This window comes from Podarcis cretensis, assembly GCF_951804945.1.
Source record: "Podarcis cretensis genome assembly, chromosome: 16".
NCBI lineage: Eukaryota > Metazoa > Chordata > Lepidosauria > Squamata > Lacertidae > Podarcis > Podarcis cretensis.
In genome coordinates this window covers 14,714,208-14,742,190 of record NC_137186.1, presented here as the reverse complement: position 1 = coordinate 14,742,190, position 27,983 = coordinate 14,714,208, and the positions used below count along the sequence as shown (strand labels likewise).

The 27,983-nt window shown below is 46.5% G+C and overlaps 2 protein-coding genes across 4 annotated transcripts in view; one reads left to right on the top strand and one right to left on the bottom strand.

Moving 5' to 3' along the window:
* The window catches only part of LOC307205312 (NACHT, LRR and PYD domains-containing protein 12-like), a 49,587-nt gene extending 42,964 nt beyond the window's left edge, over nt 1–6,623 (top strand). Inside the window, exon 11 of the mRNA XM_079957530.1 lies at nt 6,599–6,623. The gene's annotated coding sequence lies outside the window, so the exon portion shown is untranslated. The remainder of the gene's footprint in view (nt 1–6,598) is intronic.
* Nucleotides 104–27,869, bottom strand: LOC307205330 (V-set and immunoglobulin domain-containing protein 8-like). Of its 3 annotated transcripts, XM_079957582.1 has the most exons (8): nt 27,790–27,869; nt 21,985–22,224; nt 11,066–11,244; nt 9,548–9,749; nt 7,804–7,968; nt 7,338–7,460; nt 5,805–6,033; nt 104–3,784 (listed from the first exon to the last, which is right to left on the bottom strand). In XM_079957582.1, exons 2-8 carry the CDS (start codon nt 22,031–22,033, stop codon nt 3,304–3,306), a joined length of 1,428 nt encoding a protein of 475 aa, XP_079813708.1. In that variant the 5' UTR covers nt 22,034–22,224; nt 27,790–27,869; the 3' UTR covers nt 104–3,303. The 3 variants fall into 3 exon arrangements, with proteins under 3 accessions (XP_079813708.1, XP_079813707.1, XP_079813709.1); XM_079957581.1 differs by lacking the exons at nt 21,985–22,224; nt 27,790–27,869 and adding an exon at nt 16,344–16,714; XM_079957583.1 differs by lacking the exons at nt 21,985–22,224; nt 27,790–27,869 and adding an exon at nt 15,707–16,329.
* Nucleotides 27,870–27,983: the final 114 nt, after the last annotated feature.

The window sequence follows — 27,983 nt, the reverse complement described above, 5'->3', positions numbered from 1 at the left end:
CTTGCTCTTAAATACTTGCATGCTTAGGTAACAGCAAATCCACAGTAAACTCCTGCATCAATGAAGCCTTGGTTTCGGCGCAATACAACAACATGGCTACTATGTGATAATTAAAGGCAGATGATTTATTGAACCACAAAAATATTCAAGAGCCTAGTGCATTTTTTAGGCTATACAGCCCTCCTTCAGGGAAATACCTCAGAAGCAATTAACAATCCTTATTACATTTAATTGAAGGGAACTAACCATATACACATTTTTAAAAACACACACACACATACACACAGAAGGATAATGATGATACTCAAGTATACAGTTACAAAAATCCTGCATCTTGAACTGAAAAGGGCTTCTTAAAATAAAAAAAGAACATTCATTCTCAAAAGCATTTTAAAATGGCAAAATGGTTTTCAAACATGACAATTTACAAACAGAAACATTTGTTCATGTGCTCTGTCTTGCGAATGAGAGGGTGTGATCTCTTTGGAATCCTTGCATGGCAAGAGAGGACAACACTTTTTTGTCAAGAACCGCATTCCCGTACGAGTAATTTGATGGGGCCGTTTTTTCCTGTGGGTGCAGCCAAAGCCAACAGTGGGCAGGGTCAACTCCTTTCTCCCCTCCCCATTTTTTCCTCTCCCTCTGACACCCCCTTCTCTTCCTCTTTCTCTTCCTCTTTCCTCCCCAGGCAGTCAGGGGAGGGGCACATTGTTCCTTACCAGAAGTCTCAAGCTATTCCTTGCATAGGACTTTTGAAATTAGACTGATGGTCACATAAAATTAGACTGAGGACTACAAGTGGACCTATGGATGAAGGTCACCCGTTCCTGGTGAATGGAATTTCAAAGACAAAAAAAGACAGCTGCAGCAGTAAATTTAAGAGCAACATTTAGCTGTGGAGCTATTTATTTTATTTTTCTGCTGCTGTAATTGACCCTCTCTATTTCTGCGTACGAAACCACCTCCATCCTTTAGAAAAGAAGGGATGGGGAACCACAGACCCAGAGGTCAGATGTGGCCCTCAAGGCCTCTCTGCCTAGCCCTCAAAACTCTCCCCAGGTCACACCATGATTTTGCCAGGGCGGAATGTGACTTTGAACCCTGATAATACCTCTTACTTGCATGGATGGAGAAGTGAGTGAGCTTAGTGTGTGTGCAAAAAGGAGCCTACTGTTTTACATTTGTCCCTGCCCCCTCCCAAACCCCCACAGTTGCCTCTGGCTTCACCCACCACAGTCACACGGCCCTCGGAAGGTTGTCTGGGAGGAAATGTGGCCCTTAGCCTGAAAAATTGATTTCTTGCCCCGATTTAGAATGGCATATGCACAGCTGGGATACTGTTCTATGAACATTAACCCAAAAGCGAGCTCCACTGAATTGAGTGGGACTTGCTTTTGAGTAAATATGCAAAAGGATCAGGCTATTAGAAGAGTTTGTATTCCACTGCCGTAGAAAGTGCGCTTAAGAAAACAGGACTGTTACAAATGCCATTCTGTAGTTTAACTAATACTGTTATTGTTTCATATTGTGCTCTTGTTTTCTGAGAAGCATTCATTCATAAAAACAAAAACAAAACCAAAAAAAGCTGCTAAAATAACAAGCCTAACTCTAATAATACTCAGCATTTGTATGGCGCTTTTGCTGGATGAAAGCATTCCTTATACACCGTCTTGTCATAATACTTACAACGAATAATGTTTTGAGCGCTTAAATTAGGGTTGCTTGCAAAAGCGAGCTCCCTCATTTGAAGACTTGCTACTGGAAGTCAGGCAAGCAGGGTTGCCTCCAACCTGCCCTTGCCCCAGAGGTCCAGAGACTTAGTTTGGGGTAAGGAGGAGACTAGTATCAGTAGCAGAGACACCAGATCAGGGAAAGAGTACCAGATGTGGCCCACAGGCCAGATCCTTCCTTCCCCTACCCTTGCGGGCCAACTTTGACAGTTAGGAAGGGCTGGCCACCTGCCAATCACCTGAAATAATGATGATGTCAGCTGACAACTTGAAAAAGGCTCACCTTTGGAGTCCATTTGCACTGGATAAAAACAACCTGGAACTGGACTTCAGAAAGTGAGACCTTTCAGCACTTATCAGCTGATGGGCACCAAGAGACATCGCTTTGAAATCCCTTCACAGGGGACTTCAATAAAAAATGCTTGCAGACAGATTTCAAAGTGATGTCGGGAGTGGGTATGTGGGTGTAGTTTGTGGGGGGAGGAAATGGCCTCGTGGGTCAGAGATTCTCTACCTCTGCCATTCACATTCCCATCACCCCCAGCAAGAAAAGGGGGATATTTGCATTGTTTCCAACAGGAAAAAGACCCTCCAAGAGAAAACGCTCTGGTGGAGCTCTGGGGAACCCTCTGCCACGGCCTTCCCTGCTCCCAAATTTGGTTTGGGGTTGGGTCTAAGGGAGGGGAAGGTGACAATGGTCACCCTTTTTGGTTGAACTTCAGGATGCATACCTTCCTATGGAAAGGAGGCCAATATATTAGGATAATTCCAATGGTGCCAATAATGGGGCTGAGGCAGAGGGGCAAACTTTGAAGGCTTTTAAAAAAAGTGCATTGGCCTCCCTCTCACTCTAACAGAGAAGGTTTATTCTCATGGGGAGCCCCTACTCCTTCCCATTCCTATTCAGCCAGAGTGGAAGTCCATACATTGTCAGGGCTGGGCTGTAGGCAAGTGTCTAAGGTGAGCCAGGAACCAGAAGTCATAGGACAAGCCAGTAATCAAGACCAAAGAAGGGGAAATGAAGAGACGGGGTCAAGGAGCAAGCCAAACGTCAAGGACAAAGGTCAAATCAGGAGACGAGGTCAAGGAGCAAACCAGGGGTGAGGACCAAAGGTTGAATCAGGAGATGGGGGTCAAGGAGAAAGCCAGAGGTCAGGGCCAAAGGTCAAATCAGGGAATGGAGGAGGAGGTCAGACGTCAAGACCAAAGAATAGCCAAGGATGCTCAGGAGGTCCTCATTGTTCAAGGCTCAGCTGGGACAGGAAGCATCTTTGCACTCCTTCCTGCCCTGAAGGATCCAACAGTTAGCCTGGGTGGGCAGAATCAGAGCAGTACCAGAAGGTTCTTGATGGGGAACCCCACGACCTGCAGTTCTGTGATTCACCACATGGGACGGCGGCACACAGACAGATCCCAACAGCGGCTGGTACTTGTAGACATACATGAAGATGGGAGGCCGGCTGATGAGTTTGATCTCCAGCTCTGAATGAGAAGTCGGCAATATCTATCCCCAGCACCAGTGGTGCGTCAACATTCCCTGTCCCACCCCCCTCCCCTCCGCCCGGCATTTGCCTCATATCAAGAGCCCTTCTTTGCTTGCAGATCGCATCATGACTACGGTGCCCTTGTAGGGCCTGGTGTTTCCATCCTGCCAGCGGATGCAGCCGGGATCCGAGGCGGGCGTGGAGAACTTCTGCGGCTCGGCGTAGATCTGATGCCTCGGACTGCAGCCTTTGTAGTTCTCCCCCTTGGCGTATCCAGGAACGGAGTCGATTGCTGCGGGATAAGCATCTTTCCCTTTAGCAGGGTAGTAGTGCTCAGAAACATCTCCTTGCTCCGAGCTGGGGGGAGACGGGATTTCGGGGGCCAGGACGACGCTCACGTCGCTGTCGGGGGGAGACGTCATCTTCACCTGAACGATGGGGGAGGCGTACTTGCGGCACTGCGTGTACTGGCCAGTGCGCGTCTGGTAGCCGCCAAGCAGGGAATGGAGGCTGCTTGCGCGACTGAACGCCTGGCTGCACGGTCTGCTTGGAGGAGCATCGGCATCCACACTGCAAGAAACAGGATTGGGGGGGGGAGGCAGGGGGGAACCACAAATCAGCTCAGGGTTAGGTGAAACGTGTGTCTCCTGCAACAAAATGTTGCAGCACAGGGGCTTTCATCCTGACAAGTGTTCCAATCAGCCAGCAATGTTCCATTTCATGAGTGTGGGCACAAAGGAGGCTGCTTTAAAGAATCTGGTTTTACCTGAGGGGTCAGCAACCTTTTTCAGCCGTGGGCCAGTCCACCATCCCTCAGACCATGTGGTGGGCTGGACTATATTTGGCGCGCGGGGGGGGGGGGGAGATTAATGAATTCCTATGCCCCACAAATAACCCAGAGATGCATTTTAAATAAAAGCACACATTCTACTCTTGTAAAAACACGCTGCTTCCCAGGCTGTCTGTGGGCCGGATTGAGAAGGCGATTGGGCCTTAGGTTACCTACCCCTGTTTTAGCTTATTGTTTATCTCAGTTCTTCCTTCTGAATGTTTTAAACGCTTGCCTCACAGTAAAGTGATGGACTATGCTGAATCAGCAAATTTAACAGCTAAAAATAAGAGAACTTAACAACGGCTGTCTTATGGAAGAATGGAAGCCTTTTTCGGATGACTTAAAGAAATATTGTAACATGATGAGTTCGCGAGAAGGATTTGAACCATGAGCAACAGAAAGAATTGGAGGTCATTGTAATTAAGGTTCTGGTATACAAGAGCGACAACAGAGTGCAGCAAAGGGGCAGAATAAAAAACACCACAGAAAATGGGATGGGAACCCGATAAAACAAAAGGAAAAATAATTATGAATGGAAAGGCTTATGTGAAATTTCTGGAAATTTCATAAAATATATTTAAATGCCTGTTTCTTTGCAGTAATTTGAATATTTTGCTCTTTTTGTAATGTGCTTCTTACAATCAGGCAGTATATACAATGTTGTGAAATCAATAGCATTAAATATTGTATTAATAAATATATACTGAACAAGACCATTGGCCCATCTAGCGCAATATTGTCTACACTGATTGGCAGCAGCTGTCTGGGGTTTCAGGCAAGGGACATCCCCAGCCTTACCTATAGATGCTGGGGATTGAGCAGGCACCTTCTGCATGCAGAACAGATGCTCTACCACTGAGGCTCTGCTCCTTGCCTCCAACACACACTTCTGCAAACCACATCTTGTGGCAGGGAGTTCCATAAGTTAACTAAGTTAACTACTGTTTTGCTACCCTGAATATGAGTCCTAGGGGCTGGTGTTGCTTTGAATACCAGCACTGCCTGTCCTGGGAAGGGACCTGCCTACTGGACCTGTATATTTGTGAATAATCTGTAATATCCATGCATTATGAAGCCATTACAAGTCCCATTTCTTTCTCTGCACAAGGAAATTGAGCCTCTTAATTATTTCCTCTAACTGCTTGGAGAAGGGAGGAGCACAAAACCATTACAGTTGATTTAGGAACTCATAGCCTGCTCTTCCCATGCTCAGAGCAGCCCATTAACAATTACTCATAAAATTCATTTGTTTACTCCTGAATTTGCTGCTCGGTTTTTTTTTTTGTGTGTGTGTTTCTTATTCATTCTTTTGCTCTGATTAACCTTGGAAGTCCCTCCCCCTTTTCTTCTACTCCCCTGGCTTGCTTTTAGAAATTATAGTGTGTAATTCTTCTCTGACGCCCCCACTTATTCCAACCCTTCCTTTTGAGATGTGAGAATGGAGACGAAATTTGATTCTGTTTGCTTTTAAAGAGTGAACTGGCCCACTTTGCACTTCCCAAAACAATTCATGAACCAAATCACAGCGATCCTGTGATGTCTGCAATTCTCTGGAGTTTCCAGAGCTGTAACTACGGGGGCGGGTGGGGGGAGCTAGCCCGGTTTTTTGCCCCGGGAGAAGCCTCTGGGAGGCGCCCTTGAGGCTCTCAGCCTGTGTGTATGTATGCAAATGTGCATGGGGGGGGGTTGCCAAATGGGGTCTTTGACCCAGGTGAAATAAAGCCTAGTCTCGCCCCTGCCTTGGGCTACAATACTCACCAGATCTCGCTGGCTTTGGTCTCCTGGTATTCCTGCTTCGGCTCCTGAGTGCAGCCGGAACAGCAGCAGTCCCAGCAATAATCCTTCCCACAGTAGCAACCTGGGCAACCGCTACACCAGTTTTTCCCGCAGCAGCATGAACAGCACCATATGATCCCCCCAATGATTAGGGCCAGGGCCAGGAGGGGGATGATGATGGATCCCGCGATGATCAAACCTCTTTGGTAACCTGCAATGAAAGGGCTCTTCAGTGACTTTTTCCCTCGCTCCCTAGTACAGTGGTACCTTGGTTCTTGAATGGCTTAGTTGCTGAACAGATCTGCTTCCGAACCCCGCAAACCCAGAAGCAAGTGCTCCAGTCTGCGAAAGTTTTTTTGGAAGCCGAACGTCAGACGCGGCTTCTGCTTGAGTGCAGGAAGCCTCTGCGGCCAATCGGAAGCCGCGCCTTAGTTTTCGAGCAGTTTCGGGAATCGAACCGACTTCTGGAATGGATTAAGTTCGAGAACCAAGGTACCACTGTATTACAGTAGATGCACTATTTAAGCCTGATTTACTTGCGATATTACAGTTTTGTGTGGTGGTGGGGAAATGAATGAATGAAGAGCAAAGGGGAGAGGAAACAGTTGGAAGGTGCTATCCGAGATCTCGTGAAGACCCTACAAGATCTTGCATGACCTTCCCAAGTTTTGTTGCTGCAGAAAGAGGCTATAAGCTCTCTGCCTTGCTTACCTGGCTATGGGAAGGTTGCGCAAAGAACTCTGTGGGGCTCCTACAAGATATTGTGGGTGTTATGTACTGAAGTTCTCACCCTGGGCCAGCAGGGGGATACTGCAGATAGTTATGCAAATGAAGGATTGAAAAGTGACGTTCAGTGATTGGATAGTTTTAGAAAATGGCAACAGTTACATTGTTCTGGAGCTCTATATAAGCAGGCTGACTGAGCTCCTCAGTTAGTTCTGTTCCAGCTTACAATAAAGAGCTGCTTTGGAAGAATCGCTGTGTCGTCTGATATGTTCGCCCACAACTTAACAGTGGGGCCCTCTGAGATCTCAAAAGAGATCTTGTGATATTTTGGACAGCCCCTATGGGAGGCTATCTCATCATCACCTAACATTCCCATGAATAAATTTTCTACAAAAGTAAATAAAATATCTGCCGCTTCTCCTAGGACCCCTTTCATGTTTATTAGTTATTTAGCAGGATTTATATACTGCTAAACAAACAAACAAACACCCCTCAAAATGGTTTACATAAATGTTCATTAAAACAAACACCCCAAAAGCCCAACTTTAAAAACAAAACATGTAATAAAATTTAATAAATTGCAATAAAAATGTAATAAAACAACATGTTTGAGCAGCTATGAAGCTGGTGGGATGTGGGGTGCATGCAGGCCTGTTTTCAAATGGACACCCCCCCAAAAAAACAGGGAAAGTAGTGCTGAACAAAAATGCCCCCCATTCACTCTCCCACATACCTGTGCCAGTTTTGTCTGGATAAGTTGCCCTAGTGACAAACCACGCCCTCGCTTACCTCCGCCAAAGTAGATGTCCACGGAGCAATAGGCCACGCCAACGTTATTCCGCACACTGCACTGGTAGGTACCCACGTGGTCTTCGCACAAATCCCTGATGTGGAGGTCTCCAGGGACAGAGCCTGCTTAGCAGAAACGAGAGTGTGAAGGGCTGGTTAATTGGAATGCTTCTGAGAAAGTCCAGAGAGCCTGATCCTCTTTTCAAAGAGGGCCAGATTTGATGAAGTGAAAGGCCGTGGGGGCCGCCCAAAGTTGTTGACCTTTTTTTAGGATTGAAATTATTGAGCTTCTTTTAGGATTGAAGTTGTTTGTTGAGGGTTTTTTTAGAATTTTACCCCAGGGAATAAACTCCCACAGGGGCCAGATTAAGCTGACTGGCGGGCTGAATTAGGCCCCTGAAACGAACTTTGGACATGCCTCCCCTATAGTTTTCCTCCCCCTGGCCCCACTGTTGTCGTCACTCACCCATTGATCCTCCGGGGGGCATCCAGTCCCTGAATTGATGTCCGTGCGTCATGGACCACTGGTAGGTGAGGGGCGGTGAGCCCGTGGAAGTGAAGCAGCGCAGCGTGACATCCGCCCCATAGGCTATCTCACCGATTATCGAGCATTGCGGGAGTAGGGGTCTTTCTAGATTGGCAGAGAGAAGACGTCAGTTTCCTACTATGGCAGGGAGCTACCAACCTTTCTAGATCAGCGAGCGTCATGTGCAAACACATAGTAGACAAAATACATTCCATGGAAACCCATCTCTCTTTAAAATATTAGGAAATATTCCTTGAGGAAAAACCTCACATTCTGGCAAACAGAACAATCCCCAAAAGCTATTTTGACTCTCCTGAAATGACCTCAAATATTCCTCTGCAGTAAAAGGAAGGAAATGGGGGAAAGCTTTCCAATTGTCTTTTCGCTTGCAAATCCCGTCAACAAAACTGCCTGGAATCTAGGGGGTTTACCCACTTTCCGCAAATCCAAGTTTCTGTTAAACTGAGCAAACTGTCAATAGGTGTAAGTTTGTAAATAAGAGATTCAGGAACTAAAGTATTTAAAATCTCAATGGAATGGTCAGCCTACCCAGGAAATGCCATCAGTGACCATTATTAGGTATCCTGGCAGACAGGATTTATGTTGTAGACCACCTCTTGTGATGTATGTATGATGCTTTTAGGGTGGTCTTTGGCTAAGGGGTTGGGCAATTTCAAAGGTCTTTAAAGGTTCCTGCACCTTTACCTCCTCTCTTACCTCCTTACAAGGAGGTGAGGTAACTCTGTTGCAACAGAAAAATAAAGATCTGCCTTGCTTCCCCTGCATCCTGCCTCCATCCATTCATCTCTGACCGATCATGGACTTAGGGGACTCAGACCCTTGGGAAGTTGGGCAGAAAAATCAACCCCCCCAATTTTTCCGTAACAGTGGGCATATATGGATTTTTTGATGAGTGCTGTGGGTACTACCCTTTCTAGTCACTTCTCTCTCCCCATGCCTCCTGCATATAATTTGCACTCCACACCTGGTTGGATGCTACCTATTCATTCAAAGAAGGGGAACCTCAAGTCCAGGAGCCGACTGTGGCCTTTCAGGCTTTGCTAGCTCACTCTCAGCTTTCTCCCTCCCTGGCCCTACTTTGCACACCAAGGGCTTTTGCAGAGCAGGAATGTGTTCTTGAACTCTGATTTAGGGTTGCATCCCCTGCTAGTCCTACTCAGAATAGACCCATTGAAATTAATAAACATGACCCACTTAGAATAATAGAATCGTAGAATTGTAGAGTTGGAAGGGACCCAACACGAAACTGTCACATATGGGGATCGAACCTGAAATCTTGGTGTTATCAGCACCATGATGCAGCCAACTGAACTATGCTTGCATTCAACTTGGGTCTGTTGATTTCAGTGGGTCTGCTCTGAGCAGGACTAGCATTGGATACAACCCAATGCCTGCCTGGACTGAGGAGAGAGAGGTGTGTGTTTGGAAGCTAGATAAAAATTGCATTCATTGCTCCACCCACTATTGCCTCTGGCCCCCCACACCACTGGTAGTGGCCCTTGAAAGGCTGTCCTGGAAGGAATGTCGCCCTCAAGCCTTTTCCCACCCCTGCATTAAAAGATGAGGACCTGCCCTCTGAAACATGCTTAAGGCTACAGTCTTAACCCCTCCTGTTAAGCAACACCACCATCACCCCAAGAATGGAACAAGAGATGAGGTCCACCTTGCACAGTGATGGTCACTTTGTGACTGGCTTCTGTGGTCTTCTTCACCTTGCACTCGTATGTGGCTGAGTCAGTGATCTGCACATCACGCAGTTGCATGGAGGCATCATACAGGCTGGGATCTGGAGAGATGAAACCCACCCTCTGCTGGAGATCAGGAGGTCCAGGGTAGATGACACGGTTATCGTGGTAACCCAGGAGCTTGGGAGGAATCAGACAAGGAGAAGTTGATGGAAAACACATTGGACAGAGGAGAGTGGAGCTTTGTGCATTTTATGATGCTAGTCCTTTTGACGGAAAAGTTATGTTTTGACATCAGCAATGCCCACAGAAATCTCTGAAGCTAGAGGAGTGTGCTGAGTAATAGTTTTAGCAGCTGACCTAGCCTAGCTCAACCAGAATCTTTTTTTTAAAATAAATTTTTATTAATTTTCCAACAAAATTATACAATTTTATCCAAATTTTAACAAATAAAAACATTTTGGACTTCCTTCAGCTTCTCTGGTAATCATCCATAGTTATTCTTCAGTACGCATTCCCTTCATTGTATTCAAATTAGTAAAAATGGCAAACTAAAGTAAGTCATGCAAATGCCCATTATTTGCATATTTTGTGCAGGTGGGAGGGAACAATTCCTTAGGGACACAGGATTTTGCTTAATTATTTAGTATTATTGTTATTTCACTGGGGGCTGAGGCTCTCTTCTACTCCCTGCGTGGTGACAGGATCGCAGAAAACACAGCTCTTTGGAGACAACCAAACCAGACTCAGGTTCTGCTTGTGGGCATATTTCTTGGGAGCAGGACTCATGGAACTCTGTGGGGTTTACTTCTGACTTGCCATGTTGGCTCGGCCTGCAGTGCTCTCCTAGCAATGCAGGGATCTCAGCGCTAAGGCGTTCCTCTCTTTCTCGAGCTGGGAGACTGAAACCCAGCGATTTATAGATGCAACTAAATTACTAAACTGTAAACAGAAACACAATCCATCTCACACCAGTGGAGAAGACTGTGACCAGGTGAATGGTTTGCCTGCTCAGTCTGTCGGCCAGATGCTCACTGTCAATAAGCATTTTCAGCGCCCCTGTTCTCCCTTTTTTATGTTTATGCTGGGCTTGGGCCACGCAACTCTTCAAGAAGAGCAGGAGACTCCAACATGGCACCCATGAAAAGGCTGAATAAATATCCCCTCAAAAATCCACAGTGCTCTTCCTGCTCAGTCAGCCATTTTGTGACTGACGCCCACGACACTTCCTCAAAATAATAATTATAATAATTATTATTATTATACTCCGCCCATCTGACTGAGTTGCCCCAGACACTTGGAATGGGGATTCTAAGTGTGCCGAGAGGCCCCCCCAAAAAAGTTGGTGACCCCTGAAGTAGCAGATGCCTTCAAATAAGAGGGCTGTCCTCGCTGAAGCAGAACCCACGATCACCCTACCAGCAGTCTCAGCAATCACTAGATGCCCATCTCTGCCAGGGAGACGGGGACACAGGGTTTGAAAACCACAAACTCACCGGGTAATCCTGGGGGTGTGGACCTGGCTTCACTTGCTTCCATTCAATGTCCCAGCCATTGTCCGGAGTGTCGTCTTCTGGGTCTGATGCAAATGGGCACCCCAGCTTGACCGACTCCCCTTTGGGAAGGTAGATGACATCCTGCCCCTTTTCCTTGATCCTCACAGCAAAACAGGAAACTAAAAACAAAGAGCCACATAGCACATTAAACCAGGTCGTTTTTAAATTAAAAAAACAAACCAATTTTTTATTGGTTTTTAAGCAAATACAATAACCATTAAACACTTATCCAGCAGTACAGTACAACTAATAGTGTTTGTTTTATCCACTGTTTCTAGACATAACACTTACACATTCAACATTCAAACATACTACCTAACATAAGCTGGGAATATTGAGCAGCTGGTGTAAGAAGATTTTAATTTTTGTTCATTAACATAGTTAAAGAAGGGGTCCCTGTTTCTTGGAAGGTGTCTCTATTCATTAGGCTTTTTATTGCCCTCCTGTGTCTAGTGAGACCTTGCTGTATCCCAGATAATATTCTCCCGACAGAATCCAGGTTTTTTTCTACTAGAAAAGGTTTTGCAAAGTGTGGTGCCTTTCATACGCACGCAGCGGAAATCCACTACCAGAGAATTCCTGACAGGCCGTCCAGTCTGTGCTAAAGTACCTGTAATGAAGACCCACCAACCTCTGAGCAAGACTCTGTTCCACTGCTGAAGGTATTGTTGGGAAGTTCTTCCCAACGTTTGTCAAAATCCATTTCCTTGTGATTTGAACCCACCAGTCTGCGACCTCTCTGAAGCAGCAGAATGCTGCATTATCCACACAACAGACATTTGAAGATGGCTATTAAGAACACAAAAGCCCTGCTGGATCAAGGCAGCTGCACATATGGTTGCAGCCAGTGGCGTAGCGTGGGGGGTGCAGGGGGGGGCAGCCGCACCGGGCGCAACATCTGGGGGTTAGGTTTAGGGGGCGCAAATCCACGGGTTAGGGGGCGCAAATTACTTGCCTTGCCCTGGGTGCTGACAACCCACGCTACGCCACTGGTTGCAGCTTTTTACCAAAGTGTATGCCAGTGAAACACTACAGAAAGAGGCAGTGATGATGGCCACTAGTTTGAACAACTTTACAAGAGGATAATAATAATAATAATAATAATAATAATAATAATAATAATAATTTTTTACCCCGCCCATCTGGCTGGGTTTCCCCAGCCACTCTGGGCGGTTTCCAACAAAGATTAAAAATACATTAAAATGTCACACATTAAAAACTTCCCTAAACAGGGCTGCCTTCAGATGTCTTCTAAAAGTCAGATAGTTGTTTATCTCTTTGACATCTGATGGGAGGGCGTTCCACAAGGCAGGCGCCACTACCAAGAAGGCCCTCTGCCTGGTTCCCTGTAGCTCTGCTTCTCACAGTGAAAAAACTGCCAGAAGGCCTTCGGCGTTGGACCTCAGTGTCTGGGCAGAATGATGGGAGTGGAGATGCTCCTTCAGGTATACTGGGCCGAGGCCGTTTATGGCTTTAAAGGTCAGCACCAACACTTTGAATTGTGCTCAGAAACATACTGGGAGCCAACGTAGGTCTTTCAGAACTGGTGTTATATGGTCCCGGCAGCCGCTCCCAGTCACCAGTCTAGCTGCCACATTCTGGATTAGTTGTAGTTTCCTGGTCACCTTCAAAGGTAGCCCCACATAGAGTGCATTGCAGTAGTCCAAGCGGGAGATAACTAGAGCATGCACCACTCTGGCAAGACAGTCCTCAGGCAGGTAGGGTCTCAGCTGGCGTACCAGATGGAGCTGGTAGACAGCTGCCCTGGATACAGAACTGACCTGTGCCTCCATGGACAGCTGTGAGTCCAAAATGACTCCCAGGCTGCACACCTGGTCCTTCAGGGGCACAGTTACCCCATTCAGGACCAGGGAGTCCTCCACACCAGCCCGCCCCCTGTCCCCCAAGAACAGTACTTCTGTCTTGTCAGGATTCAACCTCAATCCATTAGCTGCCATCCATCCTCCAACAGCCTCCAGGCACTCACACAGGACCTTTACTGGTTCATATTGATGGACACCCAGCCAAAACCCCCTGATGATCTCTCCCAGCGGCTTCATGTAGATGTTAAAAAGCATGGGGGAGAGGACAGAACCCTGAGGCACCCCACAAGTGAGGGCCCAGGTGTCTGAACACTCATCCCCCACCACCACTTTCTGAACACGGCCAAGGAGGAAGGAGCAGAACCACTGTATAACAGTGCCCCCAGCTCCCAGCTCCTCTAGACGGAAGGATGTTATGGTTGGTGGTGTCAAAGGCTACTGAGAGATCCAGCAGAACCAGGAAACAGCTCTCACTTTTGTCCCTAGCCCACCAGAGATCATCAACCAGTGTGACCAAGGCAGTTTCAGTCCTATGATGAGGTCTGAATCCCAATGGGAAGGGATCCAAATGGTCCGCATCCTCCAGGCATGCCTGGAGTTGTTCAGCAACCACCTGCTCCATTAGACGGATCACAGAGAATAAGGCTACTACCCTCCTTCAGAGGCAATACAGACATTCCCACACTTATGAGCGATAAACTTACGCACGTCTGTGTATATGCACGGCTCCGGGATATAAATAAAGAGATTCAAACCAGGAGATGGTGGGAGAGAGCTGGAGAGCCCCCATGGCTCACCAGGAGACCCTCCCTGCAGCCCAAAGAGGATGCCGTTGAGGGCAAAGGATGCCCCAAAGAGACCGGAGGTGAAGTGGGGCTTTGTTTACACCAGCCAACCCCAGAGCTTCAGCTCTAGTTGAAGAGAAAACAGTGTGGAGAGCAAGCAGGAAAAAGAGCTGGAGAGCAGGGGGAAACGGGTGTTTAGAGGCTTTTTAGAGGGTGTGTTCCACTTACGCGATTTTCGCTTAGGAGTGCGGGGGCCTGGAACTTAACCCCCGCCTAAGTGGGGGGGACAGACGCCTATATACATCTGAGAACCAGTTGCTGGAAACCATAAGATGGAAGAGAGCTGTATTGCTCATGTCATGCTTGGGGTTTTCCCCCAGAAGCAACTAGCTGGCCACTGTGAGAACAGGATGCTGGACTTGGGTGGGTCTTTGGCCTGATCCAGCAGTGCTCTTCTATTAATAATATTAATGTCCCGTGACTGTAATTGGTTTTAACTTTCATCTGCTCCACCTGCAATAAAACATGTTTCTCCCGTATCAGTCCATAAAGGTGTAACTCACCAACGCTTTGACATTGCCCCCGAAGGCACAGCCTTCCATTGTCTCCAGAGACAAGATGGATGCCGACAAGTTTTCAACATATGGTTTTAAAGAGTTTTAACTTGCCTTGGGACTCTGCTGGTGAACAGTGGGTAATAAATTTAGGAACCACCCACACCACAACAGCAGCAAAGTTCCTTATGTTCTGAACTGCACCACTGACTCCCTCTTTGTTTCCTCAGTCCAATTCAAAGTACCCCTTAGGATATTCCAAGCCATGCACGACTTAGCAGCAGGATATCTGATGGACCTGCCTTCTGCTATATCTATTTATATTTGATCTATATTCTGCTTTTCAACTGAATGATCCTCAAGGTGGCTTACAGTGGGCTGCAATTAATAATATATTAAATTAAATTGTAAATAAAATTTTAAAATATGCTTGTGCCACCTTTAAAGTGGGGCGGCCGGGGGGCAGGGGGGGGGAAACCTCACCAAAGCAGCATACAATTAAAATACCACAAAGTACAAACAGCAATCTGTGGGGCTACCCTTGGAACGTCAAGGGCAGCCCTCAGAAACCTCAGCTGGTCTAAAACACATTTACTGGGGTCAGGGATGATGAGCGCTTTAGTCCAAACAACAAGTTTCCCACCCCCTATTTTAGAGACTGGATTTTTATTACTTGCCTACCATAATTATTTTTTACTTTGCTTTTCCACACTGATTATTATGATGTTTTATTATGCTTCTCAATGCAGCTGCTTTTAAACTGTTTTACTGCTGGCTTTTACTGCTGTTTCTTCCTTTTAATGCATGGCTGCTTTTATTGTGTTTTTCGATTTCCCTAAGCCACCTTGCCCTAGTTCGCACGACACAGTAAGCCCCTTTGCTCTTCTTGGTTCCTTTTTGACAGCTGCGCCATACGGAGAATGCTATCCAAACTGGGAGTCATAATCTTTCTCCTCATTCAGGTTTAAAAATGAGGTTGCATAGAATGGCGCACTGGGATTTAATTTATTAGCAAGCTTCCTTCAGTTGCTGCCCTTTCTTTAGAGAGGCAGTCAACACAGCTGCTACAGTAACAATATTCCTCCTCAGGAAATTTATATATTGATCATCTGCTGCCCACTGTGGTAACCCAGTAAGTGGCAACCATTTTGAATTATCCAAAGTTCAACAAGCACCTCAGAAAAGGGCATTCTGAAGGGAAACAAAGCAGTGGTTGCTCTGATTCTCTTCCCCACATACAAAACAATAATCATAATCATAATCACTGCTCAAAACATAGCTGAAACAAAACAGGCAATTTCAATGGCTGTGGAACAGTCCTTGTCAGTCCAGTATGGCCCTAACCTGATATTAGGATTATTTCCTACCCTTTCGTTGAAAACACAGCGAGTCTCTGGTGCTTGTTGTGCTTAGTCATACCTGCTGTGAAAACTGAGATCATTGTCTAGGATTAAGATAATAAACGGGTATGATAATAGTTTAGAAACATTCAGAAACCTGTTCCCCAACTCTATCTAATTAAAATTATGGGATACCCTCCAACAGTCCTTGTTTACTTGGAACAACCCTGATTTTCTCGCCCTTGTCTCCAGGAAATCACGGTTCCCGTAGATTGAGGAATTGAGTAAAGAAAAGGGCGTAAGCTTGTGCATTTCCCCAAATGGGAAACCAGTTTAGGAATTGGAGCTCTGCATGAGGAGCTCCACTCAAAAGCATTGTCAACACCTAAAATGATCATTATAATGATAAACCATTGGTGGGAGGGAGGTTCAAGTACACAAGATCAGCCCTGCTAGATTAGGCCAAAAGGCCGATCTAATCTAGCATCCTGTTGGCCACAGTGGCCAATGAGAAGCCTCTGAGAAGCCCACAAGTGGGGCATAATAACTGCAACAGCCCTCTCCCCACATACAGCTCCCAACTTCTAGTATTCAGAGGGTATATCGCCTCCGACAGTGAAGGCAGAACACAGGCATTGTGGAGTCTGATAGCCTGATCTCCCATGAATTTGTCCAATCCTCTTTTAAACCTCTCCATGTTTGTGGCCCTCACATACAGCTGGTGGGAGCGAAATCCATGCAGAGGGCTAGCCTTGTGGGCTGGGCCGGCCCTCCCATTAGACGGGTTGAATCTCTTGCCTCTTCACAAAGAGCAGCAGACTGGTATTCCTCAACCAGACCACCTGCTTGGCCACTGTTTTGCTCAGTCACCCTCTGGCCGGTCCACCATCCCCACCCATCTCCCTGTGTTTGCATTGACATAGTTCTGTGGCAGAGCATCTGCTTTGAATGCAGAAGGTGAATCCGTGGCAGGTTGGGCCGGGGAGAGAAATCCTGGACACGCCCCTGCCCATCAGTGTGGAGAATACTGGAGTGGGTGGCCTAGCGTGGACTGACTCAGTAGGATGTAGCTTCCTCCGTTCCTATTGAAGTACAGTGGTGCCTCGCAAGACGAAATTAATCCGTTCCGCGAGTCTCTTTGTCTTGCGGTTTTTTCGTCTTGCGAAGCACGGCTATTAGCGGCTTAGCGGATTAGCGCTATTAGCGGTTTAGCGGCTTAGCGGCTATTAGCGGCTTAGAAAAAGGGGGGGAAGGGAAAAAACTCGCAAGAACTCGCAAGACGTTTCGTCTTGTGAAGCAAGCCCATAGGGAAATTCGTCTTGCGAAGCACCTCAAAAGACGGAAAACTCTTTCGTCTAGCGAGTTTTTCGTCTTGCGAGGCATTCGTCTTGCGGGGCACCACTGTATGAGGAAGCAACAGCAAAGGTCACTGAGCTGGTGGCGTCAGTGGCTACAGCACATCCCGCCAGTGGGTAATATTGCAGCCATTTTGAAACTCCTTTGCTGGTAGAGATCAGTGAGATCTCTGCAAGGATGAGGGGGAAATGGCACTGCACTTTCTCTGCCCCTTATGACTCAGACTCCGTTCTGCACCAGGAGCCTTTGCTTCTAACTATTGTTAAGAGTTTGGGTTTTAAGATGGGTGCCAGACCCCCCTAATCTAGCAAGTGTTAGAATTTAATACAGATTTCTAAGGCTTGGAATAGCCAGGCTAGCCTCCTGCTGAGGCGATCGCCTGGGCGATGAGCCATTAAGGGGAATTCAGGGGCTCAGTGGGAGATGGCAAATGGGTGGGGGGCCCTCCCTCAATGGAAAAACCCAGAGTTTGGAGCAGAGGTAGGAGTGATGTGACCTAGAGGTAAAGCAGCAAGCTGGAGAGAGAGTCAAAGCAACAATTGAGACCAATGTTTGATTTCTGTAGCCATGGGAGAAACAAGACCCTTTTGGGGTATTAATGCTGTGAACCCCTCCACCGTAGGTTGCACACATGCATAAATAAACCGTATATCCCAAAGACACCACAGTCCCCTCTGTGGAAAACATGAACCCTGGATAAGTGCCTGGAGCCCCTGGAATCTCACACCACTCAGAGTTTGGGGTGGTGTGCAATACTGTGGTGTCAGAAGTGGAGTTTCCAGAGTGTGGGTGGGCAGCTGAAGGATTTGGGCAGCAAACAGATGCAGTCAGTAGCTGAAGGCACGGGGGAAGATGGTGCCTCAGAGAAAGGTGAGCAGGCTGGAGCTGAGGAGCTGCTGCTGCTTGATTTCTCCATTCCTTGGGAGCATGCTGTGGGGAAAGGGGCGCAGGAGGAATTGGAGGTGTGTGTGAACGTGCAGGAGGAGCAGCCAGCACCTGAGGAAATGATGGTGTTTCTTTGGTGGAGGAAAAGCTCGAGGCCTATGTGCATGCAGCTGGCTCCTGCTGAATTGGGAGAGATAAACCCCTCAATGATTTTGGCCCTTGGGTGCCCCAATATGGCATTGTGGGGTGGGAACCAGTCCCTATATTGGGTGCAGCCCTTAAGTAGTCAGGGCAGCCAGAGTCATGCAGGGTCCCATGGGTTTGGGGGGCAAGAGTCACTGTGAGGGTTATTTTCCTTTGTTTGGGCCCATGAAGCATTTAAGAGATGCTGGAAGTAAGCAGAGGTGGCGGGATTCCTGGCTGCCATTTTGGGTGGACTGAGCCATCTGATCCTGAGTAAAAGGACTTGTGCCAGGACTTGGATTTGCAGTTTGGGGCAGGGGATGAAGTGGATGGGCCCAGGGGCAGCAAGAGGAAGTGTGCCTGTGAGGAAGCAGATGTGCTCCTACAATTGGGTCTTGAAGCCCTGCTTGCAGCTACAGAGACTGTTTTGGGACTCGAGTGTGAGTCGGGAGCCCCTGATCCACAGCCTGAGGTGAGCCAAAGTGAAAGTGAAGGGCTCCTAAAAAACTGATGCTGTGATTTGAGCCTCAAAGTAGCTGTTGATCTACTGGGACCTTTGTGAAATCCCAAGGAAAAGAGTAATTTAGGCAACTGCATGGTGTGGAGGTGGGGTTGCTGTATTGGGACTGCTTATTCGCTGCATGGATCCTTCCTGAAAATTTTAGCATTTATTGTTATTATTTTTAAAATCCTGTTATTTTTGCATGCTGGAAACTATTTAATGATTTTTAGGAATTGTAGTAGCACCAGGAAAAGGATGAGCAAGGGTAATGAAAATCTAGTACTAAGGCTTGCATCTTGACTTAAACATGTTGGAAACCCATTATTTGGGGGCTGGCAAATGTGGGAGACTGAGTAAGCTGCTTTGGGATGCACAACTGACTGGGAGTGTACACCAAGGGGAAAGAGGGAGGTCTTAAGAGATCCTGATGGACTGGAACTTGCATGAAAGAAATCAACTGTTACTCTCCTGATGTTGGATTAAAAGTGTAATTGTTTATTATTATTAGTTTTGGATGACGTGTGTTCTAATGCCTTTGCTAACTTGCCTGTTATTTTTCCGCAGGGAAGCTGTACTTTGCTGTTTGTACATCTAGGACCAGATGTTCTTGGGGAGGGGGTAGTATTATGAGTTAGGAGCGTTAAACTGGGTGCCAAACCCCTCTAATCCCTGGATCCAGAAAGTGATAGAACTTAATCAAGGCTTCTAAATCTTGGACTAGATAAGATAGCCTCCTGGTGAAGAGTCATTAAGAGGGATTAAGGGGCTCAGTGTGAGACAGCTAATGGGGGGGACCCCCTTGTTCAGTGGCGTAGCGTGGGTTATCAGCACCCGGGGCAAGGCAAGTAATTTGCGCCCCCTAACCCATGGATTTGCGCCCCCTAACCTGTGGATTTGCGCCCCCTAACCCTAACCCCCAGATGTTGCGCCCGGTGCGGCCGGCCCCCCCTGCACCTCTCACGCTACGCCACTGCCCTTGTTTGAATCCAAGGTTGCGGCTATGGGAGAAACAAGACCCTTTTGAGGTGTTAATGCTGTGAAACCCTCCATTGTAGGCTCAGGTTATCTATATGTGTAAATAAACCATATATCATAAAGACACCACAGTCTCTGCTGTGCGTCATTCCAAAAGAAACATGAACCCTCAGTAAGCGCCTGGAAGCCCTGAAATCTCGCACCGCTTTGAGATTGGGGTGGCGTGCAACACTATTATAATTAGCAGCAAGTCGTGGACACCTTCCACTTGTTTGCCCAAATTAAGGGGTGCGAAATTGGGGTCAATCTCAAGCAGGCAGCATCCTTAGCAATCTTCCCCAAACACTTCTTTCTTCTGCTTTCCTTCCTCAAGAAACTCACATTTTTTCCATGACTTAAACCACTTACTGCTCAGTACCCAGCTGCAAGAAACATTAGAGGATATACAATTCCCTTTGCTTAGAAGAGGAGGCAAATTGGGGTGCGGGGCATTTTGCAGGGAAACTGAGGATGGGGAGAGCAAAGCCAATAATGGGCAGAGCCAGGGACAGATGTTCTTGTTCAACTAATCTGGAATGCCATGATGAAAACTGAAGGAAGACAATCTCAGAAGGAGAGTTCCCAGTCTTATGCAGATCTGCTCAGCAGGAAGTCTCATTGGGTTTGCTTTCAAACAGGGAAATCATGGATACACCCACCCAGCAGGGCTCCTTTTGGGGGGTAGGGTAGAATATAAAGTTAATAATAATAGTAATAATAAGAATAGTTTATTACAACACAGCTGCTGTTTTGGAAAACAAAGTAAGTCCCTTCTGACCATAGCACACACAAACAATATAGAACCAGTTTGGTATATAGAACCAGTCTACCAGTTTGTTTTCAGACAGCTGGTTGGGATTTTTTCCCATCCACAAGCCATACAACCCGGAGGAACATAACAACAACAATTAATTAATAATAATAATAATAATAATAATAATAATAATAATAATGTTACATTGCTATTAGGTTGTCGCCAGTGCTGGTCCTACTGAGAGTAAACCCACTGAAGTTAATGAGCACAACTAACAGGTTCATTACTTTCAACAGGTCTACTCTGAGTAGAACTTAGGTACAACTTATCATCAAATAAAACGCTGCCCGTTCAAACACTTTCGCGCGGCAAGAGGGGGACATGCTTGCAAAAACCAGGTACATAAATAAGGAGGAAATGAACAAGAAGGGAGAAACTCTGGCAGGATGGAAGAATGGGGCAGCCTCAGGAGCCACATAAAACGAGGCTGGGGCATTCATGACCGCATTGCTTCCTCTCTTTTCTTAAGTCCCCCAAAGTCATAGAATCATAAAAATGTAGAGTTGGAAAGGACCACGATTTATTTTTATAAACTGAATTGATATTAAAATTTAGCTTGCAGGCAGGGGGCTTTTTATCTGTGCAAAGCTCCACACTTTTTCAAGAGCAACCTTTCCCCCTATTGTTGGCACAGCCATTATTAGTTAGCTGAATGGTGACCTTCTTTTTTTTAAAATGCCTGCTCCAAAGGTCTTATCTTACTACACTAGGGATTATATAGCTATATCTGAAGTTTCATGCATATCAGTTAATATCTTGACACTCCTCCATGAAAATAGCTGTTTACTTGGCCGTTTTCCTACGTTGTGAAGGCTGAAATTTCAGTTCAGTGGAGCAGGGTCAAGATATTAACTGATATGCATGAAATTTCAGATATAGCTATGTAATCCCTAGTGTAGTGAGATAAGACCTTTGGAGCAGGCATTTTTTTAAAAAAAGTTTTTTTATGAACTGCCCTACTTTTCAGTGGTGGCACCGCTGTCCCAGGATGTGGTTGCCAGGCTACTCTAGATGACCACATTACAGATGTCCTTTGGCTCTTTTTCTTCTCCAAGGCTTTTAATGATTAGTATTGCTGCTTTTCTCTGCTTTTATTTATTTATTTATTTATTTATTTATTTATTTATTTAAATTTATTTAAATCTGCTTCCCTGCATTTTTATTATGATGATAAAACAGAATAAATTGAATACAATCCTTTCAATTAAAAATAATGGCATTGCAAAAAAAAAAAATAATGACTGCACACGTGTATACTAAATTGTGCTTAAAAAAAAATATTTCCTCCCCTCTCTGCTTAAAGATTCTCCTGTGAGGTAGGTTAGGCTGGGCCACTAGAACGGGGAGTTAGACCCGGGACTCCCTCTAGCCACTGACACCCCAGCCACTACACCACACTGCCTCTCATCAAAGGAGACACTCTTTTCTTCATCGTACAACCATATAAAATATTGGGTTCTCTCATGGGCTATTGCCCTTTAGTTTGTGCTCACCTCTTCTTTGTCGCTTTTACAACACAGAAATCAAATGCATGAAGAAAGAAAGAAAGAAAGAAAGAAAGAAAGAAAGAAAGAAAGAAAGAAAGAAAGAAATGTAGCCTTACTTAGCATCACGCAGAAGACGAGGGATCGAAAATCCTTGTTCCCTGGCATTGCAAAAAAATGAAGCTGGGCTTCTGTGAAGAGCGGCTGCTGAAGAGGCTTGTTGCAGGCTCCAAGGCAGGCAGAGTCTGTCAACTGATGATCTGGAGACGGGTGTCAAATCTTCTCCTGGGCTCACTTAGTCTGCGCTGTCAGGATTCCTTTGGGTTGACTTGCAGCAGGTGACTGAGGGCCTCCAAACTCTGTAAAAGGAGGCAGTGACCCATCCCAGTTTCCTTTGAAGTAATTGCAATGCACACTTAACAATTAGGTCACACTTTCATCTGAGAGGTTGCCAAACACACACACACACACACACACACACACAAACCAAGGATGTGTGCAAGTCAGGTCCCTTGCTGGGATCCACATGCCTAAACTTTAGGGCAAGTCCGTTCAGTTTTCTCAGGTCTTTTATTTATTTATTTTTGAAATTATCCTAAAATAATACGTTGCAAAGAAAACCACAGAGCTATTTGCTGCTAGGCTTTGGATCCAGGATGTGGCGTACAGCACTTTAGGAAGGGAGCTTTTCCTTTATTTTGATGTATTGTGCAATTAATATACAATGAGCTTGCTGCCCTGTGATCCAAGCACGCTTGTAGAACATTTCCCCTCCATTCTGCAATTTGTTTGATTATTATTTTTTAAGCACGGAATTCCAAATTTTTCTTCACACATTTTTACCTAAGAGACGAGCATGTTTTTTAATCTAAAACACACATTTTAGTATGTTTTTCAGCTGCATATACGGCAACATTCGGAGAAGGGGATTGTATTTTGACCTGTGAAGTAGTCCAGGAAGTGAGAATAAGGTCAATTTGCTTACAAAATGTCCATTCAAGCATCGCTGGTCTTAATTCTGGCTCAGAATCAAACCAGCTTCAAGCCACTCTCTAGGATCCTGGCTGGTTTCCCTAAACCATGAGGATTGGGGGCAAAGACAAACTATAGTTAATTCTAAATGGACGCGGAAGTGGCTCACCAGGTAGGGCAGAACAGCACCAGTAGCTTCCTGGCAGGTACTTATTCCCGGGAGGGAGATGGGTGATGCAGCGGTGGGGTGGGGGTCAGCATGCTCCTTGCTGCTGTGTTTGCACTGCACCCCATAAAAACAACCCTGCTGGATCAGGCCCATGGCCCATCTAGTCCAGCATAATGTTCTCACAGTTGCCTCTGGGAAGCCTGAAATCAGGGCCTGAGTGCAGCAATGTCAGGGACTGGCCGGTGGCTCTGGCAGTGTGTGGCAGAGGAATAATAGTAATAGTAATAGTAATAGTAATAGTAATAGTAATTTATTATTTGTACCCCACCCATCTGACTGGGTTTCCCCAGCCACTCTGGGTGGCTACCAACAAAGATTAAAAATACATTAAAATGTCACACATTAAAAACTTCCCCGAACAGGCCTTCCGATGTCTTCTAAAAGTCAGATAGTTGTTTATTTCTTTGACATCTGATGGGAGGGCGTTCCACAGGGCAGGTGCCACTACCAAGAAGGCCTTCTGTCTGGTTCCCTGTAACCTCACTTCTCGCAGGGAGGGAACGGCCAGAAGGCCCTCGGAGCTGGACCTCAGTGTCTGGGTTGAACAAAAGGGGTGGAGACGCTCCTTCAGATATACTGGACCGAGGCCGTTTAGGGCTTTAAAGGTCAGCACCAACACTTTGAATTGTGCCCGGGAACGTACTGGGAGCCAATGTAGGTCTTTCAGGATCGGTGTTATGTGGTCCCAGTGGCCACTCCCAGTCGCCAGTCTACATAGCTGTCAATGTTTCCCTTTCTTAAAGGAAAATTCCCTTATTCCGAATAGGATTCCTCGCAAGAAAAGGGAAAAGTTGACAGCTATGCCAGTCTAGCTGCCGCATTCTGGATTAATTGAAGTTTCCAGGTCACCTTCAAAGGTAGCCCCACGTAGAGCTCATTGCAGTAGTCCAAGCAGGAGATAACCAGAGCGTGCACCACTCTGGCGAGACAGTCTGTGGCCAGGTAGGGTCTCAGCCTACGTACCAGATGGAGCTGGTAGACAGCCGCCCAGGACACAGAATTAACCTGCGCCTCCATGGACAGCTGTGAGTCCAAAAGGACTCCCAGGATGCGCACCTGGTCCTTCAGGGGCACAGTTACCCTGTTCAAGACCAGGGAGTCCTCCACACCCGCAGGTCTTCCATTACTTTGTCTAATCCTTTTGTAAAACCATCCAAGTAACACCCCCTGACACACACTCCCATCATCTTGGGCCCTTCACAGGAGCTGCCTCATGGTATCCAACATCACCCTTCCATAATGCCTAGGGGTCATGGCAGGACATCTGCAGCACTCCTTGTAGGGAAGGAGAGCAGGCCAGAACGGTGGCTGCTAGGTGGCAGCTACCCCAAACAGTTTCGCTGACACTTTCACCAAAGGGGCAGCGCACATTTAAACAACAACAACAACAATTAAACCTCCATCCCCCATGGGTCCAGCTTGACAGGTGGGTATCATAGAACTATAGAGTTGGAAGGGACCACCAAGGCTCATCTAGTCGAACCCTTGGCAGTGCGGGAGTAAGGCATGTTATTTAATTGCACAGCATTGTGCTGCTCGTTGGGGCTGCCATGCACAGCTCTATTGCAAGCCTCAGGGATCCAGTTGATGGTTGATGCTTACAAGAACACTGGGCAGAGGACTTTGCAATCTCCCACCATGGTCCAAGCAAGTCTTTGCCTACCCCACACGCAATGTCATATATGGTGTCCAGTGTAAGGCAGGTAGGGCCTGGCTTGAGTGAATTAAGCTAAGTGATTAATCACCCAGATATTAATCAACCCTAATTTTTAAACTGATGGGTTCATCAGCAATTTTTTAGTACTGGAGCAGTAAGAAGGCCCAGTCAGTGGGTCAGTGCATCTGGCTGTTAACCAGAAGGTTGATGGTTTGAGCCCACCCAGGGACAGTTGTGGGTAAGATACCTGCATTGCAGGGGGTTGGACTAGATGACCCTCAGGGTCCCTTCCAACGATGATTCTATGATATGACTGGCCACCTTTTTAACGTTTTTGCTTTATTGTGACAGCAACACACTGAAACCAATATAGATGCAAGAAGAAAACCGCCACGCCCTTAACACCTTGTATCATTGAATAAGATCAGGCCACAGAATAATTAAGCGAGGAAAGCTACAACCCAGTTGGGACAAACTTCTGAGGCGGCAAAGAGATAGGATCAGGCTGCCTTAAATCTAAACCACCCACCACTGTCTGTTATTAGAAAAACCAAAGTATCACTACCCAAAACACTCTGTTTAGAGCTAGACATAGGAACTCACTGAGGTGGTACATTCATGAAAGTCATCAGCGTTTTTGTGTGAATTGCTCCTGCTGTGCCCATTTTTCTGTGCAATTTTGCCCAATATACATACTTTTACAAAGCAAATTTCCCTATTACAATGGATGTTTGTGTTAGTATTTCATTCTCTCCTGGCAGGATCATGTGATCCTCTGTTTATATTCCATAACACTGTAAGTGTAGGAACGGAACTCAGACTAGAGAACTTCCGTTCTGTGTGCTTTTGGGTTTTGCTCTTTGTTCTCTGCTCTCTGACAGAGAAGACGTGTGTGAGAGACGCTGGTCACCCCAGCCATGTTTTGTTGTTTTAATTTGCTGTAAAAAAAGAAATGTGTGATGCTACATTCCTTCATCATCTGGCTATTTGCAGAACTCTGCTAAGCGTGCACACAGCTCCACTGGATGTGTGTCGCAGTGTCGTCCGTGCAGGGGATGTACAGAAAGTTTGTATGTGAATTTAATGAATGTATGCTGCCACATACAACAATTACCCAAATATATGCCTTTTTGCACACATTACCTGCCTGGAGAACTGCATTGCAAAATTCAGAGAAGCACAGATTTTGAAGGATGGCTGTATTTCGCCTGGCACATTTGCTTTGGAGATTGCAAATTAGGCAAGCTTGCCTTCAAATGTGAACTGAATCAAATTTCTCCTTAATCCCTACTCCCCAATAAATATGGTACCCAAAATGTTCCTTGGTTGGGGGAGGTTCCATTTGAACTATCCATTTAAAGCAGTATTATACCACTTTAAACAGTCGTGGCTTTCCTCAAAGGCTTCTGGGAATTACAATTTATTCAGGGTGATGAGAGTCATTGGAAGACCTCTCCCCATTCCCCTCACAGAGCTACAATTTCTCAGAGTGGTTTAACAACCAGTTGTAGCTCTATGAGGGGAATGGGGCTCTCTCAACAACTCCCAGCATCCTCAACAAACTACAACTCCCAGGATTCTTTGTGGGGAGCCATGGCTGTTGAATGTGGCATGATACTGCTTTAAATGTGTAGAACAGGATGGGGCCAAAATCCTTGCTTGTGGAGAGCTAACAAAAGGGAGAAGGCTGTGCAATATAGTGTGTTACTGAAGTTATGGTGTCCAGTGAATTATTTGGTGGTGGAATGAAAGAGCATTCTGCAATCTGAAGCTGCAATACAGGTTGTCCCAGACTCTTAGTATCCATCTGCTTGCACAAGGCTGGGGAGCCTGTCAGCCTCCAGGTCAGTGGTTTCCAAATGTTTTTGAACCTCTGCCCCCTTGATTCCACCCACAATGCCCACTACTCTGCCCTATAAAAGGCATTGTGCAGAATAGTGGTTTGCATGACCAGCTAGGGAAGATAACAACACAGTAAAATTCAGCACTCCCACAAATGAAGATGCAAGGGTGAAGGAAATTGACAGCATGTAATCTTTATACATGAGTGGCTTCCCAAACATGCACAACCCTTCACCTACCACAGACGTGCGGTAACTACTAAGAAAACCAATAGCTATTCCCGATAATTGTGATTAGTGACAACTCAGAGTCGTAAATACATACAAACGTGACCAAAGGAAATAGCTTTGAAAGCGTTAAGAGCAATAAAGCCTTAAAGAAGAGGCGAGGAAGGTGTTTCTCTCTGGGCCAGGGTTTCCTAAACTTGGGTCTCCGACTATTTCTGGACTACAACTCCCATCACCCCTCGCTAGCAGGACCTGTGGTCAGGGATGATGGGAGCTGCAGTCCAACAAGAGCTGGAGACCCAGGTTTGGGAAACATTAGTCTCTAGCCTGGTCCATCGTACGCAAGGAAGAAATGTGCCGGGAGGGGCCCAACTCCAGCACCCCACTGCTGCCTCCTTGCTTCTTACTGCCCTTCTAGGTACTCTCAGTCCCCCTACAAGGGGTGGTAAAGGTAAAGGGACCCCTGACAGTTAAGTCCAGTCGCAAACGACTCTGGGGTTGCAGTGCTCATCTTGCTTTACAGGCCGAGGGAGCCAGCGTTTGTCTGCTCCGCAGACAGTTTGTCCAGGTCATGTGGCCAGCATGACTAAGCCGCTTCTGGCGCAACAGAACACTGACACCAGAGCAGCGTATGAAAACATTGTTTACCTTTATCTACTTGCACTTTGACGTGCTTTTGAACTGCTAGGTTGGCAGGAGCTGGGACCGAGCAACAGGAGCTCACCCCGTCGCGGGGATTCGAACCGCCGACCTTCTGATTGACAAACCCAAAAGCTCAGTGGTTTAGACCACAGAGCCACCCGCATCCTAGGACAAGGAGTGGTACCAACCACTTTGAGAACCACAGCTGCAGATGTTGCTGACTCCCATCCTCCCTCACTATTGGGCAGTGCTGGTTGGGGCTGATGGGAGTCAGATTTCCAAGATACCTGGAAGGTCTCTAGCGCCCACATGCCAGCCCAGCCCAGCCCAGATCAGCCTCCCTCCCAAATGGTACCTTGCTCCACGCCTCTCCGACCGTGCATCCGGGCCCTGCCTCTCCGCTTTCTATCATCCTGCATCAGGAAGGGAAGGAAGGCAACTTGGGCACAGACAACTCCCTGCACCTTTCAATTAGAGTTTGACAGCCCGGAGCTAATTGGTGGTGACTCGTCCTCCAAACTAAACCCAGATGTAATTTATGAGAGCAAG

Bases quoted from the DNA above. Each gene is read 5' to 3' on its own strand.
- LOC307205330 (XM_079957581.1), bottom strand. From the start codon at position 16,566: ATGCTCTGCCACAGAACTATGTCAATGCAAACACAGGGAGATGGGTGG. The intron at 11,245-16,343 runs GTATGTGAGGGC...CTTTGTTTTTAG, and splicing joins GGATTTCGCTCCCACCAGCT to TTTCCTGTTTTGCTGTGAGG. The intron at 9,750-11,065 runs GTGAGTTTGTGG...ATTCCTCCCAAG, and splicing joins CACACCCCCAGGATTACCCG to CTCCTGGGTTACCACGATAA.